Raw genomic sequence first — 16,661 nt, forward strand, 5'->3', positions numbered from 1 at the left:
CTTGAGGCCTTTTCCGTCGGCGTCAACGAATGCTTCTTCGGACGGGCATACTGGTGCGCCTGGTTGGGTCGAGAGCCGGGCAAACCAGAGCCGATGCCGATGCCGATGCCGATGCCGATGCCGATGCCGATGCCGATGCCGATGCCGATGCCGATGCCGATGCCGATGCCGATGCCGATGCCGATGCCGATGCCGATGCCGATGCCGATGCCGATGCCGATGCCGATGCCGATGCCGATGCCGATGCCGATGCCGATGCCGATGCCGATGAATGAGGATCCGCGTCAGTCGATGCACATTGGCGGACAGCTCTCGTGAATCCAGGAGACGCAGCACATGGGTTCATGGGAACGCACCAGTCGAGCTATGTACCGGACTCCATCTGTGACATTGGCTACCGGGATAACTCGGATGTTGAGGGTGAAGAGCGCCGTCCACTGTAGTTCATCGAACTGGGTACCGGTCATATCGGTCTTTTCGATGACGGCGACCGGCTGCTTGAACTGCAGAGCGATTTGGGACAAAGGTGCATTGAAGGACACATCAGCAAGAGCGCAGATAGATGGAGGCGAATGTACGGGAGCGGCAGGCTCGGTGCTGATGGTATCAGCGTCTGTCTGTACTTTGCCAAGAGTCTCCAGCAGCCTCAGGTGGCTCTTGATGGGCTTGAGGAGCAGATCCGACTCTTGAAACAAGAGTATCCCGCAATCCTGGTGAGGAACAAAGTGAACAGGGATATCGGACTGGCTCAGGCGGACCTGGACTGCCGCGGTCCGGGGCACATCAGCATCCGGACTGATGCGGTTGGCAGCAGCGGTGGTTGCGGCGACAGGGCTTACGGTCCGGAGTGAGGCTTCCAAACAGCTCGTGCAGAGACAAGGTTGATGGGTGGCAGTGAACGAGCGGGGCGACCGGCATGTCTATGGACTGAGTGATGATATCGACAGATGGAAGGTGGTGTCGACAGATGGAAGGTGGTGTCGACAGATGGAAGGTGGTGTCGACAGATGGAAGGTGGTATCGACAGATGGATGGCGGTGTCGACGAACAGAGCAACAGCCCTGTATCGACGAACAGAGCAAGCATGACTTGACACGTGCTTGCCTGCGCCACGCGGCGGAGTGCACACACACACGGCGGGGCTGCCTGGCCGAACCCTTGTCGGTTTGGCGCCCGGTCCTCTTGGTCTCCATCGAGTCCGGCTGCGACGTCCTGCTGCTCCCGCCGGTTCCTCTGACTTGCCGCCGCCGCTGCCCAGTTTACCACCATGCGAATCCTCTCTGCCTTTGTCCTGGCATGTGCTGCCGTCGCCCAGCTCGCCGATGCTGCGACTTCGTGAGTGTCCCCCGCGGCGTCTGCTCTTGGCATTTCTTGGTCGGGCGCGCTTGGTTGCTCTGCTAGTTCGTCAGCCCGCACCCTCGCTGGGCTGCCGATCTCTCTTGGTCGGAAGCGGCAGCTCCTCCCACGGCGGCTTTCCAACCTGTGTGCAAGCGGGGATCGGGGTCAATTCAGGCCAGTCGGACGTCCTTTGCTCTCCTCTTCGTCCGGGCACTCCCCGGTCTCTCCTTGCTCTGCCGGGCTCTCTCGTTGTCTGGGCCTTGTCAGGCATTTCGTTTGCCCAACGGATCTGGTGTATGGCTAATTGTCTGCCTCCCCACTGATCAGCATCAAGCTGAAGCGTCAGGCTCTTACTCAAAACGACCTCGTCCATCATGCTGAGGCTTATGCGCAGGCACTCAAGCAGAAGGTGATGTACAACTACCACATCGAGAATGCCGAGCACGGTGTCCCTCTGACCAACTTTATGAACGCCCAGTACTTTGGAGAGATCGGCATCGGTAAGCGCATCCTCGGGGTGTCGGACGTCGACACCAGCAGCCCAGACAGCTTCGGGTCGTGCCATAAATGCTTGGCTGCCCTTCCCAATGAAGATATTTGTAATGGCGATTGCAACATCGACTTGACATGTGTCTTGGCGGCGATACCATCCCTGCCACCCTTGCCACCAGGCACGCCGCCCCAGACCTTCACCGTCGTCTTTGATACGGGCTCCTCGAACCTGTGGGTTCCGTCGACCCGCTGCTCGTCCATTGCCTGCTGGCTCCACCGCCGGTACGATGCCTCCAAGTCGCAGAGCTACAAGGCCAATGGCACCGAGTTTGCCATCCAGTACGGCACCGGTGCTCTTGAGGGCATCATTAGCCATGTAAGCCTGTGCCTTTCGACAACATGCCATCGTTCCGCACGCCATTGCCGCATCGCGCTGTGACCCGACTCGGCTCGTCAGCCCCCTTCCTCTCAAAGTCATCCGCTGATGTGTTGCTCATGTCTCTGTTTCTCAACCACTTCTGTTCACCCTGTGCTCTCAGGATATCCTCACCCTTGGTGATCTCCAGATCCCGCAGGACTTTGGAGAGTCTGTCAAGGAGCCCGGCATCACCTTTGCTGTTGGCCGTTTCGACGGTATCCTTGGTCTTGGTAAGTTCGCGCTTGTGCTTGTCCCGTCCACGTCCCCAAGCAGCTGCATATCGTACTTGCTCGGCGCCACAGCTGTTACCATGCGCCTGCGATCGAGGCGATGATGTATGCACCTCGCTCACCGTCACGTACCCTCTCCTCCCATGTCCTCCAGGATACGACAACATTGCTGTCAAGCGTGTCGTTCCCCCATTCTACAACCTCGTTAATGTAAGAAGCTCTGCTTTCTTCTGTTGCGCCGATAATGTGGAGTGTGTCCCTGCTCCGGTCCATAGCGACTTCTCGTCGCCTGGCTCCTCCAAGCCTTCGGACACTGACTGAATAGCGGTCTGCTATACCGAATTCTCGTCCAGGCGCATCTCCTGGACACTCCTATCTTTGGTGTCTACATGAGCAACAACCAGGGTGACGATGGTGGCGAGATTGTCTTTGGTGCCGTCAACCACGATCATTACCAAGGAGCCATCAGTAAGTTTCGCCGACCAGTTTGTTGTGCCCTTGGTGCTCCCACACCGGTTGTGTATCGGCTGGGTTGAGCTAATCCCCGACTCCCGCTCTCTCCAGCATGGGCTCCCATCGTCCGTAAGGGCTACTGGGAGGTCGCTCTTCAGGGCGTTGAAATCAACGGTGCTCGCATCGATGTTGTTGCCAAGAGCGCTGCCATCGATACCGGTAAGCGGTGACCGCATTCGGACGCAACTGCCAAACGAGGTTGGCATCGCATGTGCGGTGTGCCGGCTCTATGCCGGTATTGCCACTGTGCATCTTCTTATTGCCCTTTTGTCCGTGTTGACCGGATCTCCTCATTGCCCAGGAACGTCCTTGATCGGCGTCCCCACCAAGGATGCCGAGGCCATCAACTCCAAGATCGGAGCCACCAAGGGCCAAGGAGGCCAGTACACCGTCGACTGCAGTACTGTTTCGAAGCTGCCTCCGATCACGTTCACCTTCGGAGGCAAGAAGTTCACTCTCAAAGGTGGGTTTGCATTCGGGGCTATGCATGTGTCCGGGGCGGCGGACGATGCGCACCTACGCCCTCCGTCCTCCTTGACATGTGTTTGCTGAACCCGGGCTGATCCTTCTATCAGGCGAAGACTACGTTCTCCGTGCCAGCGGTCTTGGTGGAGGCGAGACCTGTATCTCGGGATTCATCGGCATCGATGTAAGTTCTGGGCACACCATGCAGTCCCGCCCCAAGCATGGCCAGCAAGAATGGGCCATCGTGCATGCAATCGTGCTTACACCGATTTCTCATCCCTGTAGATCCCCGCTCCCGCTGGTCCTCTCTGGATCGTCGGCGATGTTTTCCTCCGTGTCTTCTACACTATCTACGATCTGTAAGTACATACGCACGCCGAGACATGTCGCTGACTATACTCGCTGCTGTCGAGATATTGGATCATCACGCCGTTCGAGCCCAATCTAACCAGTCGATTCTCCCTTTGCAACACCAGCGGCAACAACCGAGTCGGCTTCGCTCAAGCTGTCTGATCGCACATCAGATACGTCCTCAGTCTTGCGGCCTGTCGGGATTGGCGCGGCTCCCGCTTTATTCTTGTCTCGGACGCCGCCGCCCCTGGCTATCGGCTTTTCATAACTGCTACGAAGTAGCACCTGTCGAGAGGACCGACAGGACAGGCCTCGCCTATTTCAATGGATCTCTCTCTTTTTGTTGTAATATCACAAATATAGCGTGTTCTGATCAGACCCATGGTCTGTTCGGCAGTGTCCAAGAACAGCCAACGTTGGCCCCCCCCACATACATGCCGAAACAGGGGGGTGGGTGGGATCGCTCGTCTTGGCTGCATGAGCCACGGCGACTGAGGGAAAGGCGTCACTGCGCCTCGGTGTCAGATGAGCTCACCAACACCAACCATAATCCAGAAGGAGTTGGTTCGCTTCTCCATTCCATCGCCGCCAGCTTTCAGCTTCGATACGCTGTCGATCGATGAGGATGGGATGGAGCTTCCCGCCGCCGACACCTCGGTCGTCGAAGGACGGCTGGAAAGAACCTCGGCAATAGAAGCGCGAGATGTCTTGTTCACCAGCCGAGCAAATGTAACGAGCAGCGGAAACTGCAAAGCGTTTCGGAGGGGGGAGAGGGGGAGTGGTGTCTCAGTCGATATCAACACGCAAACAATCGTTCTGGGCATTGGCGATGCACCAATTGCCGCCGCCGCAGCTCGCTCAGGTACATGCCTTGCTCTCAGCCATGGAAGGCGAGATTAGCCACTCTCGAAATGCGGATCCTCCACAGCAAAATCAACCGCACACACCAGCTGGAATGTCGCCACAGCTCCTATCCGTACCTCAATTCGTTTCGAGTACTTCTCTCCTTCGCCCTTCTTGGGAATGACTTCAAGCATCACCGTGCGGCAGTTCTTGCCCTCCTCGGCGCCGGCGAGCAGATCAAGGGCGGCTGTAGAGGCGGTTCGGCCGCGCTGGGATGGCAGGGTCGCAGGCTCGTCGTACTGCCACATCTCGTTGTGGGGCGGAATCGTGAACGTAGGCGCCAACACCGTCACCTTTGCAGGAGCGCGCGATACAGTGTTAGGTATCGAGGAAAGAAGCTGCAACAGATCTACATGCAGCGTTGGTCCCAGTGAATGACAGCAGTCGGGGGAGAGGATGCGGTTGGTCTGTCGCCAGATCAGCAACGAGATGCCATAACCCACCACGCAGTGCTGGGAAGCCGACGAGGCATCGGTCTCGCTCTTGGAGGCGCCGGGTGCAAATGGCGTGGCTATCGAGACGTCCATCTCTTGATCGATCGGGTTGGTGAATTTGAGCAGCAGCTTGACGGGAACATCAGGGGTCAAGGGCGAGAGAGGCATCGGTTGCGCGATGGTGATCGTCGGCAGGAATTCTCTGATATCATGGTTGGGATCAGATAACCCGAATCGGCGCCGAGGCAAGCCAAAGAGAATGCCTCCCCTCCCCCCGGCGTGTACTGTCGACAGAAGCCACCAACATAGATCGCTAGCGTGCATCGCCGCCAGCATACATCGACATGCACAAATCGTGTTTACCGTGCAATCAACTTGATCTTGAACCGAGTCGCCACCGCCTTGATTTCTGGCTTGATCAGGAAATGGTCGCACTGACGGCATCGCTTCGATCGCTTAGTGCGGAGCTGAATACGCTGCGGGCGCAGGTCCCTGGATTGAGCAAAGAAGCGACCCAAGACAAAGGACATCAGTGCGAACGTTTTGCATCCACGATTTGCATCCACGATTTGCATCCACGATTTGCATCCATGACAAGATGAAAGGAATACCCGCACGAATGACGAGCGACTGCCGGATCGGGCAACACGAGCGACACGAGCGATACGAGCGACTTACATCCGGCGGCGCGGCTCGTCATCAGGCTGGTTGAGGCGTTGTGCCAATGTCGTTACTGCATGAAGAGTGCACAGCTTGGAGTGAGATTCACACGAATAGGCCGTGGGGTGGGAGACATCGATGCTCCTGAGTGATTGTACGGCAGGTCGGAGAGCGTGGCCATGCGAGATGGCCGAAGCGGGACGCACCTGTGTCAAGTCTCCAGAGTGGGTCCTCTTCGTCTGCCTTGCTGTTGTCTGGGAACTCCTTTGCATAGGACTCGTACGGCTCAAGCTCCTCGGTGCGGCCAATGGGGAGCGGGTTGGTCTTTGGGAGGCCCATCCCAAGCGAGGCGAGGCCGGGGATGGAGGCCAGCAGCGATGATGAGATGCTGTTGATGGCACCTCCACTCTTGAGCACGCCGGTGGGTTGTCCCTGCGCCTTCATGGCCTTTTCAAAATATGCACGGAGGCTCTCAAACTCCTTGACATCCGACCGTTCGTCCTCGGCCTTTTGCAGCTGCACTGGATACCAAGAGGAAAGGAGGAGACAGAACAGCAGGGTCAACACCGTCGTTGGGACGACCACTTCTGTGGTTACTGGTGGACATGCTAACTTGTCCAAGGCCAGGCTTGTGGGCCTCCACACCATAAGGCGACGATGGAAATCACATCGCCCGGCTGTCAAAAGTTTGGACGCAAGAGGCCAAGACCGATGGGCTCCAAAGATCGCTTGCAACCCGTCAACGGACGGACATACTCGCCAAGCCCGTGGGCCGTTCAAACTTGAGTCCAATCTCCAGCGAGTCCCAGCGACAGACGCCGCACGACAGATAGTGGATATTGGCGCCCGAGACAGTGGCGCCGGCAGCTCCCGGATCGACGATGGAGACAACAGTGAGGGTGTTCATGCAGATTGGACACTGGAAGCAGTTGCGGGCACATCTGCAGGGAATGTTGCCGACGGTTCGAGAGGGTGAGACGCCCGCCAGAACAAATCAAGACGGCCCGGGAGCAAAGCGGGCGAGGGGTCGGCACTGGTCGTAGCCCACGGCAACCTGCCTGTTCTTCTCGGCTTTTGCCGAAGCTGTCGGCACCTCAAAGAGGCAGTTTGGGCAGTAAAAGCATGATATCTCCTCTGAAATGCACCGCTTGCAGCGGATCTTGTGGCAGTCGTCGCAGTAGTAGAGATGTTCCAGTCGAGATAGAGTCAGGGAGCTCCCTTCGCTCGGTGCGTTTTGGGTGATGTCGACGGTGGGCTGCGATGGAGCTCCGTCACCGGCGGTTCGGTGTGCGGATGGCTCGGTAACTCGGCTGTTTAAGCAATCACACTAGTGTCTCCAGAAGCAGCGCGGGTGAGCATGGTGCACATTGGTGAAGAATCGGGATGCGGGTCCAGTGCGGTAAGGAACGCAGGTCAGTCAGAGGAGCCGGTGGGCAGCCAACGAGCGACATTCTCCAGATCTGCTGCTCTGCACAACTGCAGCGCCCGGGAAGTTGGAAGCATCGTATCGCCGGTATGCGAGCCAGTCCTGGTCCGTCGAGGCAGACAGTGTGCGCTTCGCCAGGTCGCCAAGGCGAGGCAGCCGCAGCGGGTTCGCACCTGGTAGAAGACCGAGGGCACCGGGGTGGGGACATGGAGCGATTGGCCCTGGGCCGGGCTGCCGAAGGAAGAAGAGCTCAAGGGCATTGCAGAAGGCAGCCACAATCGGGCTATCTCGGGATGGGCTGATGCGGGAGCCTGTGATGGCTCTGGAGGGGGGGGGCAGTTGCGGCCGGGTGAGCGGGAGGGAGAGATGGAGGGAGAGATGTTGGGCGACGGCGCTGCGTTTCGGCTCTGCCAAATCCGGCGAGAAAGGGTGCGGGCGGTGGGACGACGCAGCGACCGGGCCTGCAGCCCAGTGCGGACATGCAGAGGTGGATACGCCGACGGGGACATGCACAGGTATCCATGCCAACTCGGATATGCAGTTATACATGTCAAATCGGGGATGTAGTCATCCATGCCAGCCCGGCGATGCCCCTGGTGCCCATGCACCAAGTCCGTCGCGTTATCGACGGATAATGTGTTTGTGGGATCGCCGCGGATGGGTCGTCGCATTGTTGACACAACACAGCAGACAGACTAATGTCTTGGAAGATTCCGGGATGAGGGTGGGAGATGGCAGCGCGGCAGTCGGTATATAAGCGCGCAGGGCCGTCGTCCGAGTCGATGTCCATCTGCTCGGTCGACAGCGCCATCACGCCCCAGTATTCCCACGCAGACCATCGCCCGGACCACTCCTCTGGCCATCGCTCTGACACCTGCGTAGCCGTTCAAGTGCGCTCGCCGTCCTCACTCCCACTGCAGCGTCCGGTAGGTCATGGCCCTCCAGAGTGGGTGTCCTGGTCCTCTTACAGACGACACTGCCCGGGGACTGCCATGTTCGCGCTCCGTGGACTTGCTGCTCGGCTGCCACCCACATCCAAATTGATGGTCCGTCGTTGACTTGGGCCCATCTAAATTTCTGGTTTGGTGGCCATCAGCGCCGGCTCGAGAAGCACAAGTACAAGTACGAGAACAGGAACGAGAACAGGCACATCAGCAGCAACAGCCACTATCACCCGCACCAATCCGAGCCAGAGAACTACAAGCCTCGCCTCGGACCTACTCCCCCAGACAAGTCGAACCCGGGCCTCGTCGCCATGTCGATCACAAATTGCCCATCCGTGTGTCTGAGCACATCGGTACTGACCCCGGGATCAACCTATGCACTGACCTGGCTGTCAACGTACTTTTCCCCAACCCAGAATGCACCGCTGCAGATTGATCTGTACAGCCAGAGCTCTACTGCATCAACGACGCTGACCTGTGCAACAAACTCCAGCACGCTGCTGAGCTTTCCAAGCGCCAACACAGGCTCGGCCAACTTTGTGGCTCCTCTTCTTCCACAGCCAGGATTCTATGTCTTTCGAGTCAAGTCCATAGACTCGAGCTGCTTGTTTGGACCAGCACAAGGAGTGTCATTCGCCCCGAATGCAAGTGCCTCTACCTTGACCTCGACCCAAACACCCTCGGGTTCTAGAATAACAAGCTCAGCCACCCCAGGCACAAGCAGTACCACCCAACCGACAGCCGACAACAGCACACAGCCGCCCTACACAGTCGGTATCATCATTGGCTTCTCAGTGATTGCCGTTTTGCTGGTACTGCTACTGGCCAGCATCCTCTTCATATATCGCAAGGTCTTTATCATAAAGAACATGCCTGGCGGATCTGCCGACAGCACTTTTGCTAGCACTCAAGCCACTGGACGTCATTCGCCGTCGCCCACGCCGTCGGCTCGCACGATTGACAGCGACCCGGTGGTGGTGACAACGCAGTCCCCAGAACCAAGGTCCAACGGTCACTACAGCGCAGCCAGGGAATCTGAGCATTCGTTCCAGTCCCCGGCCCCGATTGCCGTCACGGATCGTCCGTCAGCATCACCCAATCCAAAGCGATTCTCACATCTGTCCCAAGTCTCTGGACAGAGCCCCAAGTCGATCCTTCGCGACAGCATGTCCGTGGTTTCGGTCGAAGATCTCACCCTGATGGCATCGAAGGGCAACTTTGACGCCATTACCGAGCTTGAGAAGCGAATCCGATCGGCTTCCTCGAGTCTTGCTCGATCCAACCAACTCTTGGCCTTGCTTACAGAGCAGATGAAAAATCAGCAGCAGCAGCAGCAGCAACAACTTCCTCATCCATACATTCCGCCGGTGGGCCAGAGCTTCTCCGAGGGCTCTCCTCAGTCACTAAAGCTGAGATCGATGACGCCGCTCGTGAGCTCGGTGTCGCTTCCCTTGGGCTCGCTGGATGGCGGTGCAAACTCATCCGCTCACTCGTCGATGAGCCAAGAACAAGCAAACAAGATCCTGCAAGTATTCTTGAAGGAGCTGCGGAATCCCCAAGTCGGGAGCTGGGACGAGGTCGTCGGTAAGGTTGGCCAGATCATCCGGGAGAATCCGGATCTGTCTGAGGCCCTCAACCACCCTCACTCGTGAAGCTCGTCACAAGTGGGCGTCTGGTTGTGATCAAGCAGCGGTATAGAATGCTGTGGCTCGTTCTACTTGTTGCTCGCAACGTAAGCGGAGGCATCCAAGATATGGTATGGATGAACTCTTTATCTCTAGATCTGAATACATGCATAAACTTCCATGCTCAACAGCCCGCCGCCACTCCGAGCTGCTCTCTGTCGTCTTTGATGGAATGCCCTCGATCCGCCCATGTATCTGGATCCCACTGTTTGGTCTCACTGTTCGGTCTTACAGGCACTCCCAACTTGCACCGCGACAGTGTTCCTGATGCCGCGATGTTGGATTGCGACATTGGATTGTGCCGTTGGATTGTGCCGTTGATTTGTGACGCATCAACACATCCCCCATTATGCGCCTCCACTCCTTCCTTGTCCAGCGGGACGAATGAAATGAATCGGGAACATGTGTTTATTCGGGCCCAGAGGGAATGATCGGCGACCGCAAAGCGAGGTGTCTCGTTTCATTTTGTGAGCGCTGCAAGTGCAGAGTCCGGCATTAGCCAGAGACAAGTGGATTCACACATCCACGGTTCTACAGCTACCATTCTTCGTCTAGAGTACGTGGCAGGAGGGATGTCTATCGAGTCAGAACCCATTCTATGCAAGACCAAGGAGATCCAGGAGTAGACGATCGAAACAGGAGAACAATGAATCAAACAAGCAAACGCAACAGAGGCAAACGTGGCGCTTGCTCTCTACGAGTAGCAAAGATATGGGGCTATCCATATGAGCACATGAAAAGCGTCAACGGTGCAAGCGTGGAAGAAGAGGAAATATAGAGCATCCCGGTGCTGGAGCAAGGGCGGCTGTTAGGGCCGAGATCGTGAGCAGAATGCAGCAGGTAAGAGCGTTGAGCTGGGGATGGAAAGGGTGTAGTGCTGCAGCATCGGGATGAGTGAAAGTGTACCCAGCGGGGGCCCTTGCATGCGTGTGCGCTATTGGAGAGGTTTGCATGCAAGCTTCGACTCAGTCCGTGTATCCGTAGTCCTTCAGTCGAAGAACGTCGATGCCACCGGCTCCAGGTTCAAACACAAAGGCAAGGCAGAGCACCGTCGTTGGTGCATTTCCGGCGTCGATGTCCTTATAGATCTGGTGGACGTTGCGAGACGGTATCCGTTACGATCAAAGTCTGGGGTCGCAAAGCCGATTCAGACTTCATGTCCGCCCAATTGCTCGCAGGCGAAATGCTCCTGGCAGCAGAGCCGCGGGCGTGGCCCCCGTACAATGGCTTGCAATCGGTTCTCCGTGTAGAGCACCGTCCGGGGAAGCCATCGCCCACTTTCTACTCAGTCGCTCCCTTTTCGTCATACGCACCTGCATGACTGTGAGATTTTCGATCGCCCAGACTGCTTCGCTGTAGGTTTCAAGTTGTGAGAAGCCATTGAGGAAGGTATTGAAGAAATCCCCGGCAAAGTCAAACCGGTATATCAGCCGGTCGTCTTGGTTGAGTGGATAGCGCATCTCGGTGGTCTCGAGGATCTTTTTGCCAAAGGAATGGATACTTGTCGTGCACTCTATGGTGCGGTACCGCAGCGACTCGTAAATGGCAATGTTTTTGCACACACCCGAGTATGTGTATCCCAGGTCGATGTTCATCTGCAAGGATGTGGATTAGACGGCAAGGGTCACCCAAACAAGTAACAGCCAGAATAGCATTGGGCATTAGCAGTTAAGTATGAGTCGGTTGGGCATTGCAGCGACACTGGTGCCTCGATTCGTCACAGCGAGCCGCTTGCGCTTTGAATCTGACGTCAGCGCGAGCCATCCTTCTGTGAACGGTACCTACCTTCAGCAAGAAGAACGAAGCCGATCTGATGCTCTTGTCGAATTCGTCTTGTAGTCCAGGCAGCAGGTTAAGAGGAGCACTACATATATCGATAGCTGGAGCCGAAAGGAGCGTTTGGCGTTCGTTCAGACGGACCAATTGGTGTCGCTGGAGCTGGACAAACATGTGCGGCATAGAAATCAGTGTCGATTTATCGTCGGGCAGTGCCAGGATCCCACTGAACCAAGACGACGCAGATCCAGGACCACACTCAGCTCCGGATCACTTCCAGGCCCCAGGGGGACCACGTTAAGCATGCAGCTCGAAAATGTACCAACCTCGGTGCTGCAGGTCAGGTCGACAAAGTCCAGGTGCATCTGAAAGTAGGTCAGATAGAAGACCGGAGAGCCACGAGATCCATCATCCCCGAAAGTGATGTCATCCAGGTTCACACTGTGCCGACATTGTGCCATTTTAGGGGCAGCATATGGACACGCCGACACCAAGCCGCCTATACGAACAGGCGATTCCGAGGGGCTTGGCGACGGCAGAGAATAGGGCCTGCACTCGGTAGGAGACTGGTCCGGCAGCTTGGGATGCAGATCCGATGGCGTTGGATACGATCGAGACACGTCCTGTGGCTCCGTGGGAGCTGTTGATGAGCGAGGCCGGCGAGGGGGGAATCGATTAGTGTCTGCACGCATAGCGAGGCAGAGCACAGAGGACCGACAGTAGCATATCGACTTGACCAGTGTCCCAAAAGGCAGCCAGCTAAGGATGCAAACCCCGCCTCGATGATCCCCTCCAGCACACGGAGGGAGGCGGTGAGAATGCAGTGGAAAGGCAGCCCACCCTTGCGATCGGTGCTTTTGAGGAGGCCTTGAGTGTTCTGGTTGAGATGGATGGATGGAGAATATAGACACGACGAGAAAAACAGGATGAGTGGAGCGAATCGGACCCATATCGCTCGCCAAGGCTCCGCAGACTCCATCCCGCCGTATCGAATCGTGCAGGGCAGCTACTCTTGTTGGGAGACACCGTACCAGGCTCGGAAGCCGTATGAAGAGCTTGCGGGCCGTTGCTCGACTTGAGCCGGCATCTTTGGAGGACTCGAGTGGTGATAAGCTTTTGGTGTGGCCGTATGGATGGACTGGAGGGCGGGTTGGAGGATACGGTCGGATACAGCCCGGCAAGAATAAGCAAAGACAACGATTCCAGGAAGTAAGTGCTTGGTCACTGGCATGTATAGAGTTGTCGACGACTTGGCTTACCGCCGCGCTTGGTTCGGGATGCCAGAGATTCGACACAGAGCGAGCGCGAGTCTCGGGCCGACGACTTTAACGAAGATTTCGAGACATCGGCCGACCGCAGCTCTGCCTGGATGCCTTGAAGACCGGGCGGGCCCGAAAACGAGTAACCGAGGGGCTTGGAGGTACTTGGGGAGAGCGAGGCAAAGGCACTGACAAAGGACGGAAAGTGCTGGATCGAGTACGTGCTGCGAGCCGGGAGCTGCTATCGGAGACAGAGGGCAAGCGAGAGACAAGGTTGTCAAATAAGTGTTTTATCGAGACTGGAACAGCAACTCAATGGGGGGGGGAAAGCCATTGGACAGCTTTGACGAGCCTGGCTCAATTGGGAGCGATACTCCCATAGGGTACGAAATACGACGAGGCGGAGGGCGGAATTATAGATCCACCCGAAACCAAACCAGCCAGGTTCAAGCCCCGACGACAAGAGTCCATGATTGCAAGGAGTCTGTATGAATATGGCAGCAACAGCGACATGAATCGCATGATAGACCCATACCGCGACATCCGAATCCGAGTCCGAGTACATCTCGGGAAACTGAATTTGGAGAGGAGGCAGGTGCTGGCACTGGAGCATGGCTGGCAGAGAAGACAGGGCTATGATGCGGGAAGATGGCGGGAAAGCAGGAGGGCGGGTGACTGCTCTATGTGAGAGTTGAGTGGATGTGTGGGCTGGCGAGGACCGAATAAAGTCTCTATGGGAAAAGCAGTGCTGTGGAGAAGAATGATGCAGAGAGTTGAAAGCGCCCGGTCTTTGCAAATGTGGAGGAGGAGGGCGCTGGAGGAATTAGAGACAGGAGATTTGCTGCAGCGGGCTGAATTGGTAGAAAGCGACGGCGACGAACGAGGGAGAGTCGATGGGCCAGAATTGCGGACCGATGTAGGACCAGGGCCAGTCTTTCAGCCGATGCCAGAGGTATGATGCCAGAGTTATGATTGAGGGAATGTGCTGGAAAGGCGAAGATGTTGCTTGCCCAGCCAGACAGATCTGCAAAGCCAGCGACCCGGACAGTTCAGAAGGACAGACCCTGATCGATCGGCGAGCGCTCGAGAATGCTCCAGCTATCGAAGCAGCCATCGGGCAAACCAAGAACGTCGAGCCCGGAGCGATGCTCATGGCATGTTCTGGGGGGATTGGGCGAAGGGAGATGCTTGCGGCAAGACGATCAATCGCCGACCAGGGTGAACGACAGGTACTTACAGGGTCAAGCAGCACAGCGAACGAGGGCAAGATACGAGAGATTATCGCCCAACTGGCTCGAAAGAATAGGGGCGCTGGGTTGGATCCAAGGATGAGGGAAAGAGCAGCTATCGAGGGATTGTAGCAGCAGCCCCAGGAACACAGCTACTCCGGGAAGCGACGGCAAGAAGGGATGGTGGTGATGGATCAACAACGGAAGTGCTGTGGCAAATACTGGACCGAGCCCTGGATGATGTCGACCAGTCGATGGCAGCAACTCGGGCGGATGGAGAATGCGGTGCAGAATGAGGGATGAAATGAGGGATGAAATGAGGGATGAAAGGGGGGGGAGGAGGACCTGAGATGGCGGCACCGGCTAGATGAGTGATTGGGGTCGGCGGGAGATTGGGATCGGGGCAGCGCCTGGGCGAGTGGCTCGAGAATGAAGCTCCAGGCCAGGATGAGTGGGGATGTATTGGCAGAAGCGAGGCAAAAATGGAGGGAATTCTGTGGGAGCGAGGGAAGAGTGTTACGGAATACTCCACAATACAGCAGGAGGAGTTGCTGTGCTGCCGCAGGGGTCTGGTCCAGCCTTCCAGCCGACCGACTCTGGGCGGGAGCGAAAGGCGGTTCGGGTTTGGTGGATGCGGGTGGGCGGCAGCGGCAGCGGCGGCAAGCATCGCTGGTATGGCATGATGTGGCATGGTATGGCATGCTGGGGAGGGCGAGATCGGTGCAGTCGATGCTGCCGGTTGATGTTGCCTTCGATGCCGGTGTTGAGATGTCAATGGCGAATGGATGCACCGGGCGTGCGTCAGGGCGCCAGCAACATGCATGTCGGCGTGTCGGGTTCATTGTCCATCGTCATCAGGTCGTTGGCGTGCTGCAGCACCGTCTCCCACGGGTGCAATCCAGCGGGGCCGTCTCCGGACGGTTGAGTTGAGCAGGCACATTGCGCGGGAGTGCTGATGGGCGCGGCAAAGTGCGGGTGGGTGATGTCGAGCCAGGAGGCCATTCGACCTCGTCATGACGGCCGTCTGGGCGGATCATCATGCTCGGCAGCGATCGAGTGATCAAACAACGGAGCGTTCGAGTGACCGAGCCAGAGAGCCAAAATCACCCGAACCGCCAGGGACAGCACAAACAACACAACAGCGCACACAGCACAGAAGAGCAGCTTCATCGAAAACTATGGCCTTTTATTCTTGAAACATAAACGCAAGGGACTTAGCTCCCAATAACAGCCCCACAGAAGCAGGGCTGCATTGGTACACCAGTGGGGCTGCGGACAAATCTCCATTTAGTAGAGGCGGACAGGCTTGCCCATGGACGACTTGATGAAGAGGGACTTGACGTTCTGCCAGTTCTTCTTGAGAAGGGAGACCAGGAAGTTGATGGACATCATGGTGTTCTGGATGATCTCGTCCTCGGTCATATCGACGTGGCCAATGGCAACACCGAGGCAGAGAACCTTCTTGAGCTGGAACTTGATGGTGGCCTTCATCTCAGTGACCTTGTCACCCAGGTTCTCGGAGTGGGTGAGGGGGGTGGGGAACTTGCCGGCCTTGGCCAGACCGGGACCGAGCAGACGGGGGATCTGCTTGATGAGAGCCTCAGAGGCCAGGAAGGCATCGTACTTCTTGGCAAGCTTCTTGATCAGCTTCTTGTTCTTGTTGAGCTTCTTGAGGTCCTCAACAGACTGGTACTCGAGGTCGATCTGCTTGGCCTGATCAATGTGGGCCTGATCGGCGAGAATGCAAATCTTCATCTTGGGCTTGGGGATGTTGGGCAGGCGGACGGTTCCAGAGAAACGCTTGTCACGCTGGGGATCGTAGTTCTTGAGACCGATCTGGAGCTCGATGGTCTCGGTGAACTTTCTGGGCTTCTCCTCCTTGGAGTAGCGGAGGAGTTCCTTGACAGCCTCACGGACGGCACTCGCTTGAACCTTGCTGTGAACAGCGACGGTGCGTGTGGGATGGGCGGGCGAGAGAGACGTTGATGTTGAGTATTGGTGCGCATGGGCTGCTTCTTCTACATGGCGACCTCCCGCTTTTCTCCCTCTCGCACACAGCGGTGGGTGTAGTTTCCCACGAGTGCGATCCGGGCCAAGTTTGGCCGTGAATTGCTCCCGCGGAACAGCTGCCTCCATCCCGTCAGGCCCAATGGGCGAGGCATCCGAGTTTGTGCCATCGTGGATCTGCCGTGCACCTTGAGGCATTCGTGTGCTCCGGATTGCTGCTGGTGCTGGTGTTGCTGGTGTTGCTGCTGTTGTCTTGATGCAGGTTTGCCCAGGTCCACATTCCGCCGAGCGTTGCATGCCTGCTGTCACGCTGTGCGCCTCGCGTACGACCACCTCCTCTCCACAGCCGATCCGCCGCATCTCCTGCCCAACGAGTCTGCTCGTTCGTTTACCTCATGTTTCGTTTTCGGGATGAAAGGGAGGGGCAGAAGGCGCTGCCGCCCACGCCGAGCAGAAATACCCCGCCGTGCCGAAGAAAAAACACACGTGTGTGGCTTGGCAGCCGCCTGCGCCACGCCACTCCTCCCGGTC

The 16,661-nt window shown here is 57.2% G+C and overlaps 5 protein-coding genes across 5 annotated transcripts; 1 reads left to right on the forward strand and 4 right to left on the reverse strand.

The window, feature by feature from the left end:
* Positions 1-1,200: 1,200 nt before the first annotated feature.
* On the forward strand, positions 1,201-4,217 carry BJ171DRAFT_491696 (aspartic peptidase domain-containing protein). Its single transcript, XM_053109761.1, has 11 exons — positions 1,201-1,335; positions 1,666-1,838; positions 2,010-2,206; positions 2,370-2,478; positions 2,633-2,688; positions 2,832-2,946; positions 3,043-3,150; positions 3,293-3,454; positions 3,567-3,640; positions 3,742-3,815; positions 3,933-4,217. Exons 1-11 carry the CDS (start codon positions 1,268-1,270, stop codon positions 3,967-3,969), a joined length of 1,173 nt encoding a protein of 390 aa, XP_052969924.1. The 5' UTR covers positions 1,201-1,267; the 3' UTR covers positions 3,970-4,217.
* BJ171DRAFT_491698 (dynactin p62 family-domain-containing protein) lies at positions 4,218-7,611 on the reverse strand. The gene is made up of 9 exons (XM_053109762.1): positions 7,404-7,611; positions 6,863-7,131; positions 6,561-6,745; positions 6,011-6,325; positions 5,823-5,877; positions 5,508-5,636; positions 5,154-5,346; positions 4,788-5,003; positions 4,218-4,553 (listed from the first exon to the last, which is right to left on the reverse strand). Exons 1-9 carry the CDS (start codon positions 7,488-7,490, stop codon positions 4,329-4,331), a joined length of 1,674 nt encoding a protein of 557 aa, XP_052969925.1. The 5' UTR covers positions 7,491-7,611; the 3' UTR covers positions 4,218-4,328.
* Positions 7,612-9,278: 1,667 nt separating this feature from the next.
* BJ171DRAFT_491699 (uncharacterized protein) lies at positions 9,279-9,532 on the reverse strand. Its single transcript, XM_053109763.1, has one exon. The coding sequence runs from the start codon at positions 9,524-9,526 to the stop codon at positions 9,287-9,289; it is 240 nt and encodes a 79-aa protein (XP_052969926.1). The 5' UTR covers positions 9,527-9,532; the 3' UTR covers positions 9,279-9,286.
* Positions 9,533-10,385: 853 nt separating this feature from the next.
* BJ171DRAFT_256283 (uncharacterized protein) lies at positions 10,386-12,175 on the reverse strand. The gene is made up of 4 exons (XM_053106732.1): positions 11,962-12,175; positions 11,645-11,797; positions 11,173-11,454; positions 10,386-10,947 (listed from the first exon to the last, which is right to left on the reverse strand). Exons 1-4 carry the CDS (start codon positions 12,094-12,096, stop codon positions 10,825-10,827), a joined length of 693 nt encoding a protein of 230 aa, XP_052969927.1. The 5' UTR covers positions 12,097-12,175; the 3' UTR covers positions 10,386-10,824.
* Positions 12,176-15,288: 3,113 nt separating this feature from the next.
* On the reverse strand, positions 15,289-16,543 carry BJ171DRAFT_491703 (60S ribosomal protein I1-a). The gene is made up of 2 exons (XM_053109764.1): positions 16,523-16,543; positions 15,289-16,059 (listed from the first exon to the last, which is right to left on the reverse strand). Exons 1-2 carry the CDS (start codon positions 16,525-16,527, stop codon positions 15,411-15,413), a joined length of 654 nt encoding a protein of 217 aa, XP_052969928.1. The 5' UTR covers positions 16,528-16,543; the 3' UTR covers positions 15,289-15,410.
* Positions 16,544-16,661: the final 118 nt, after the last annotated feature.

This window comes from Polychytrium aggregatum (assembly GCF_025602895.1).
Source record: "Polychytrium aggregatum strain JEL109 chromosome Unknown BJ171scaffold_6, whole genome shotgun sequence".
In the NCBI taxonomy this organism is placed as follows: domain Eukaryota; kingdom Fungi; phylum Chytridiomycota; class Chytridiomycetes; order Polychytriales; genus Polychytrium; species Polychytrium aggregatum.

Bases quoted from the DNA above. Each gene is read 5' to 3' on its own strand.
- BJ171DRAFT_491696 (XM_053109761.1), top strand. From the start codon at position 1,268: ATGCGAATCCTCTCTGCCTTTGTCCTGGCATGTGCTGCCGTCGCCCAG. The intron at 2,479-2,632 runs GTAAGTTCGCGC...CATGTCCTCCAG, and splicing joins CGACGGTATCCTTGGTCTTG to GATACGACAACATTGCTGTC. The intron at 2,689-2,831 runs GTAAGAAGCTCT...ATTCTCGTCCAG, and splicing joins CATTCTACAACCTCGTTAAT to GCGCATCTCCTGGACACTCC.
- BJ171DRAFT_491698 (XM_053109762.1), bottom strand. From the start codon at position 7,490: ATGCCCTTGAGCTCTTCTTCCTTCGGCAGCCCGGCCCAGGGCCAATCG. The intron at 6,746-6,862 runs GCAGGTTGCCGT...CATTCCCTGCAG, and splicing joins GCAAAAGCCGAGAAGAACAG to ATGTGCCCGCAACTGCTTCC. The intron at 4,554-4,787 runs GTACGGATAGGA...AACGCTTTGCAG, and splicing joins AGTACTCGAAACGAATTGAG to TTTCCGCTGCTCGTTACATT.
- BJ171DRAFT_491699 (XM_053109763.1), bottom strand. From the start codon at position 9,526: ATGAGGAAGTTGTTGCTGCTGCTGCTGCTGCTGATTTTTCATCTGCTC.
- BJ171DRAFT_256283 (XM_053106732.1), bottom strand. From the start codon at position 12,096: ATGGCACAATGTCGGCACAGTGTGAACCTGGATGACATCACTTTCGGG. The intron at 11,455-11,644 runs GTAGGTACCGTT...ACATCCTTGCAG, and splicing joins CTTCGTTCTTCTTGCTGAAG to ATGAACATCGACCTGGGATA. The intron at 10,948-11,172 runs GTGCGTATGACG...AACGTCCACCAG, and splicing joins AAAATCTCACAGTCATGCAG to ATCTATAAGGACATCGACGC.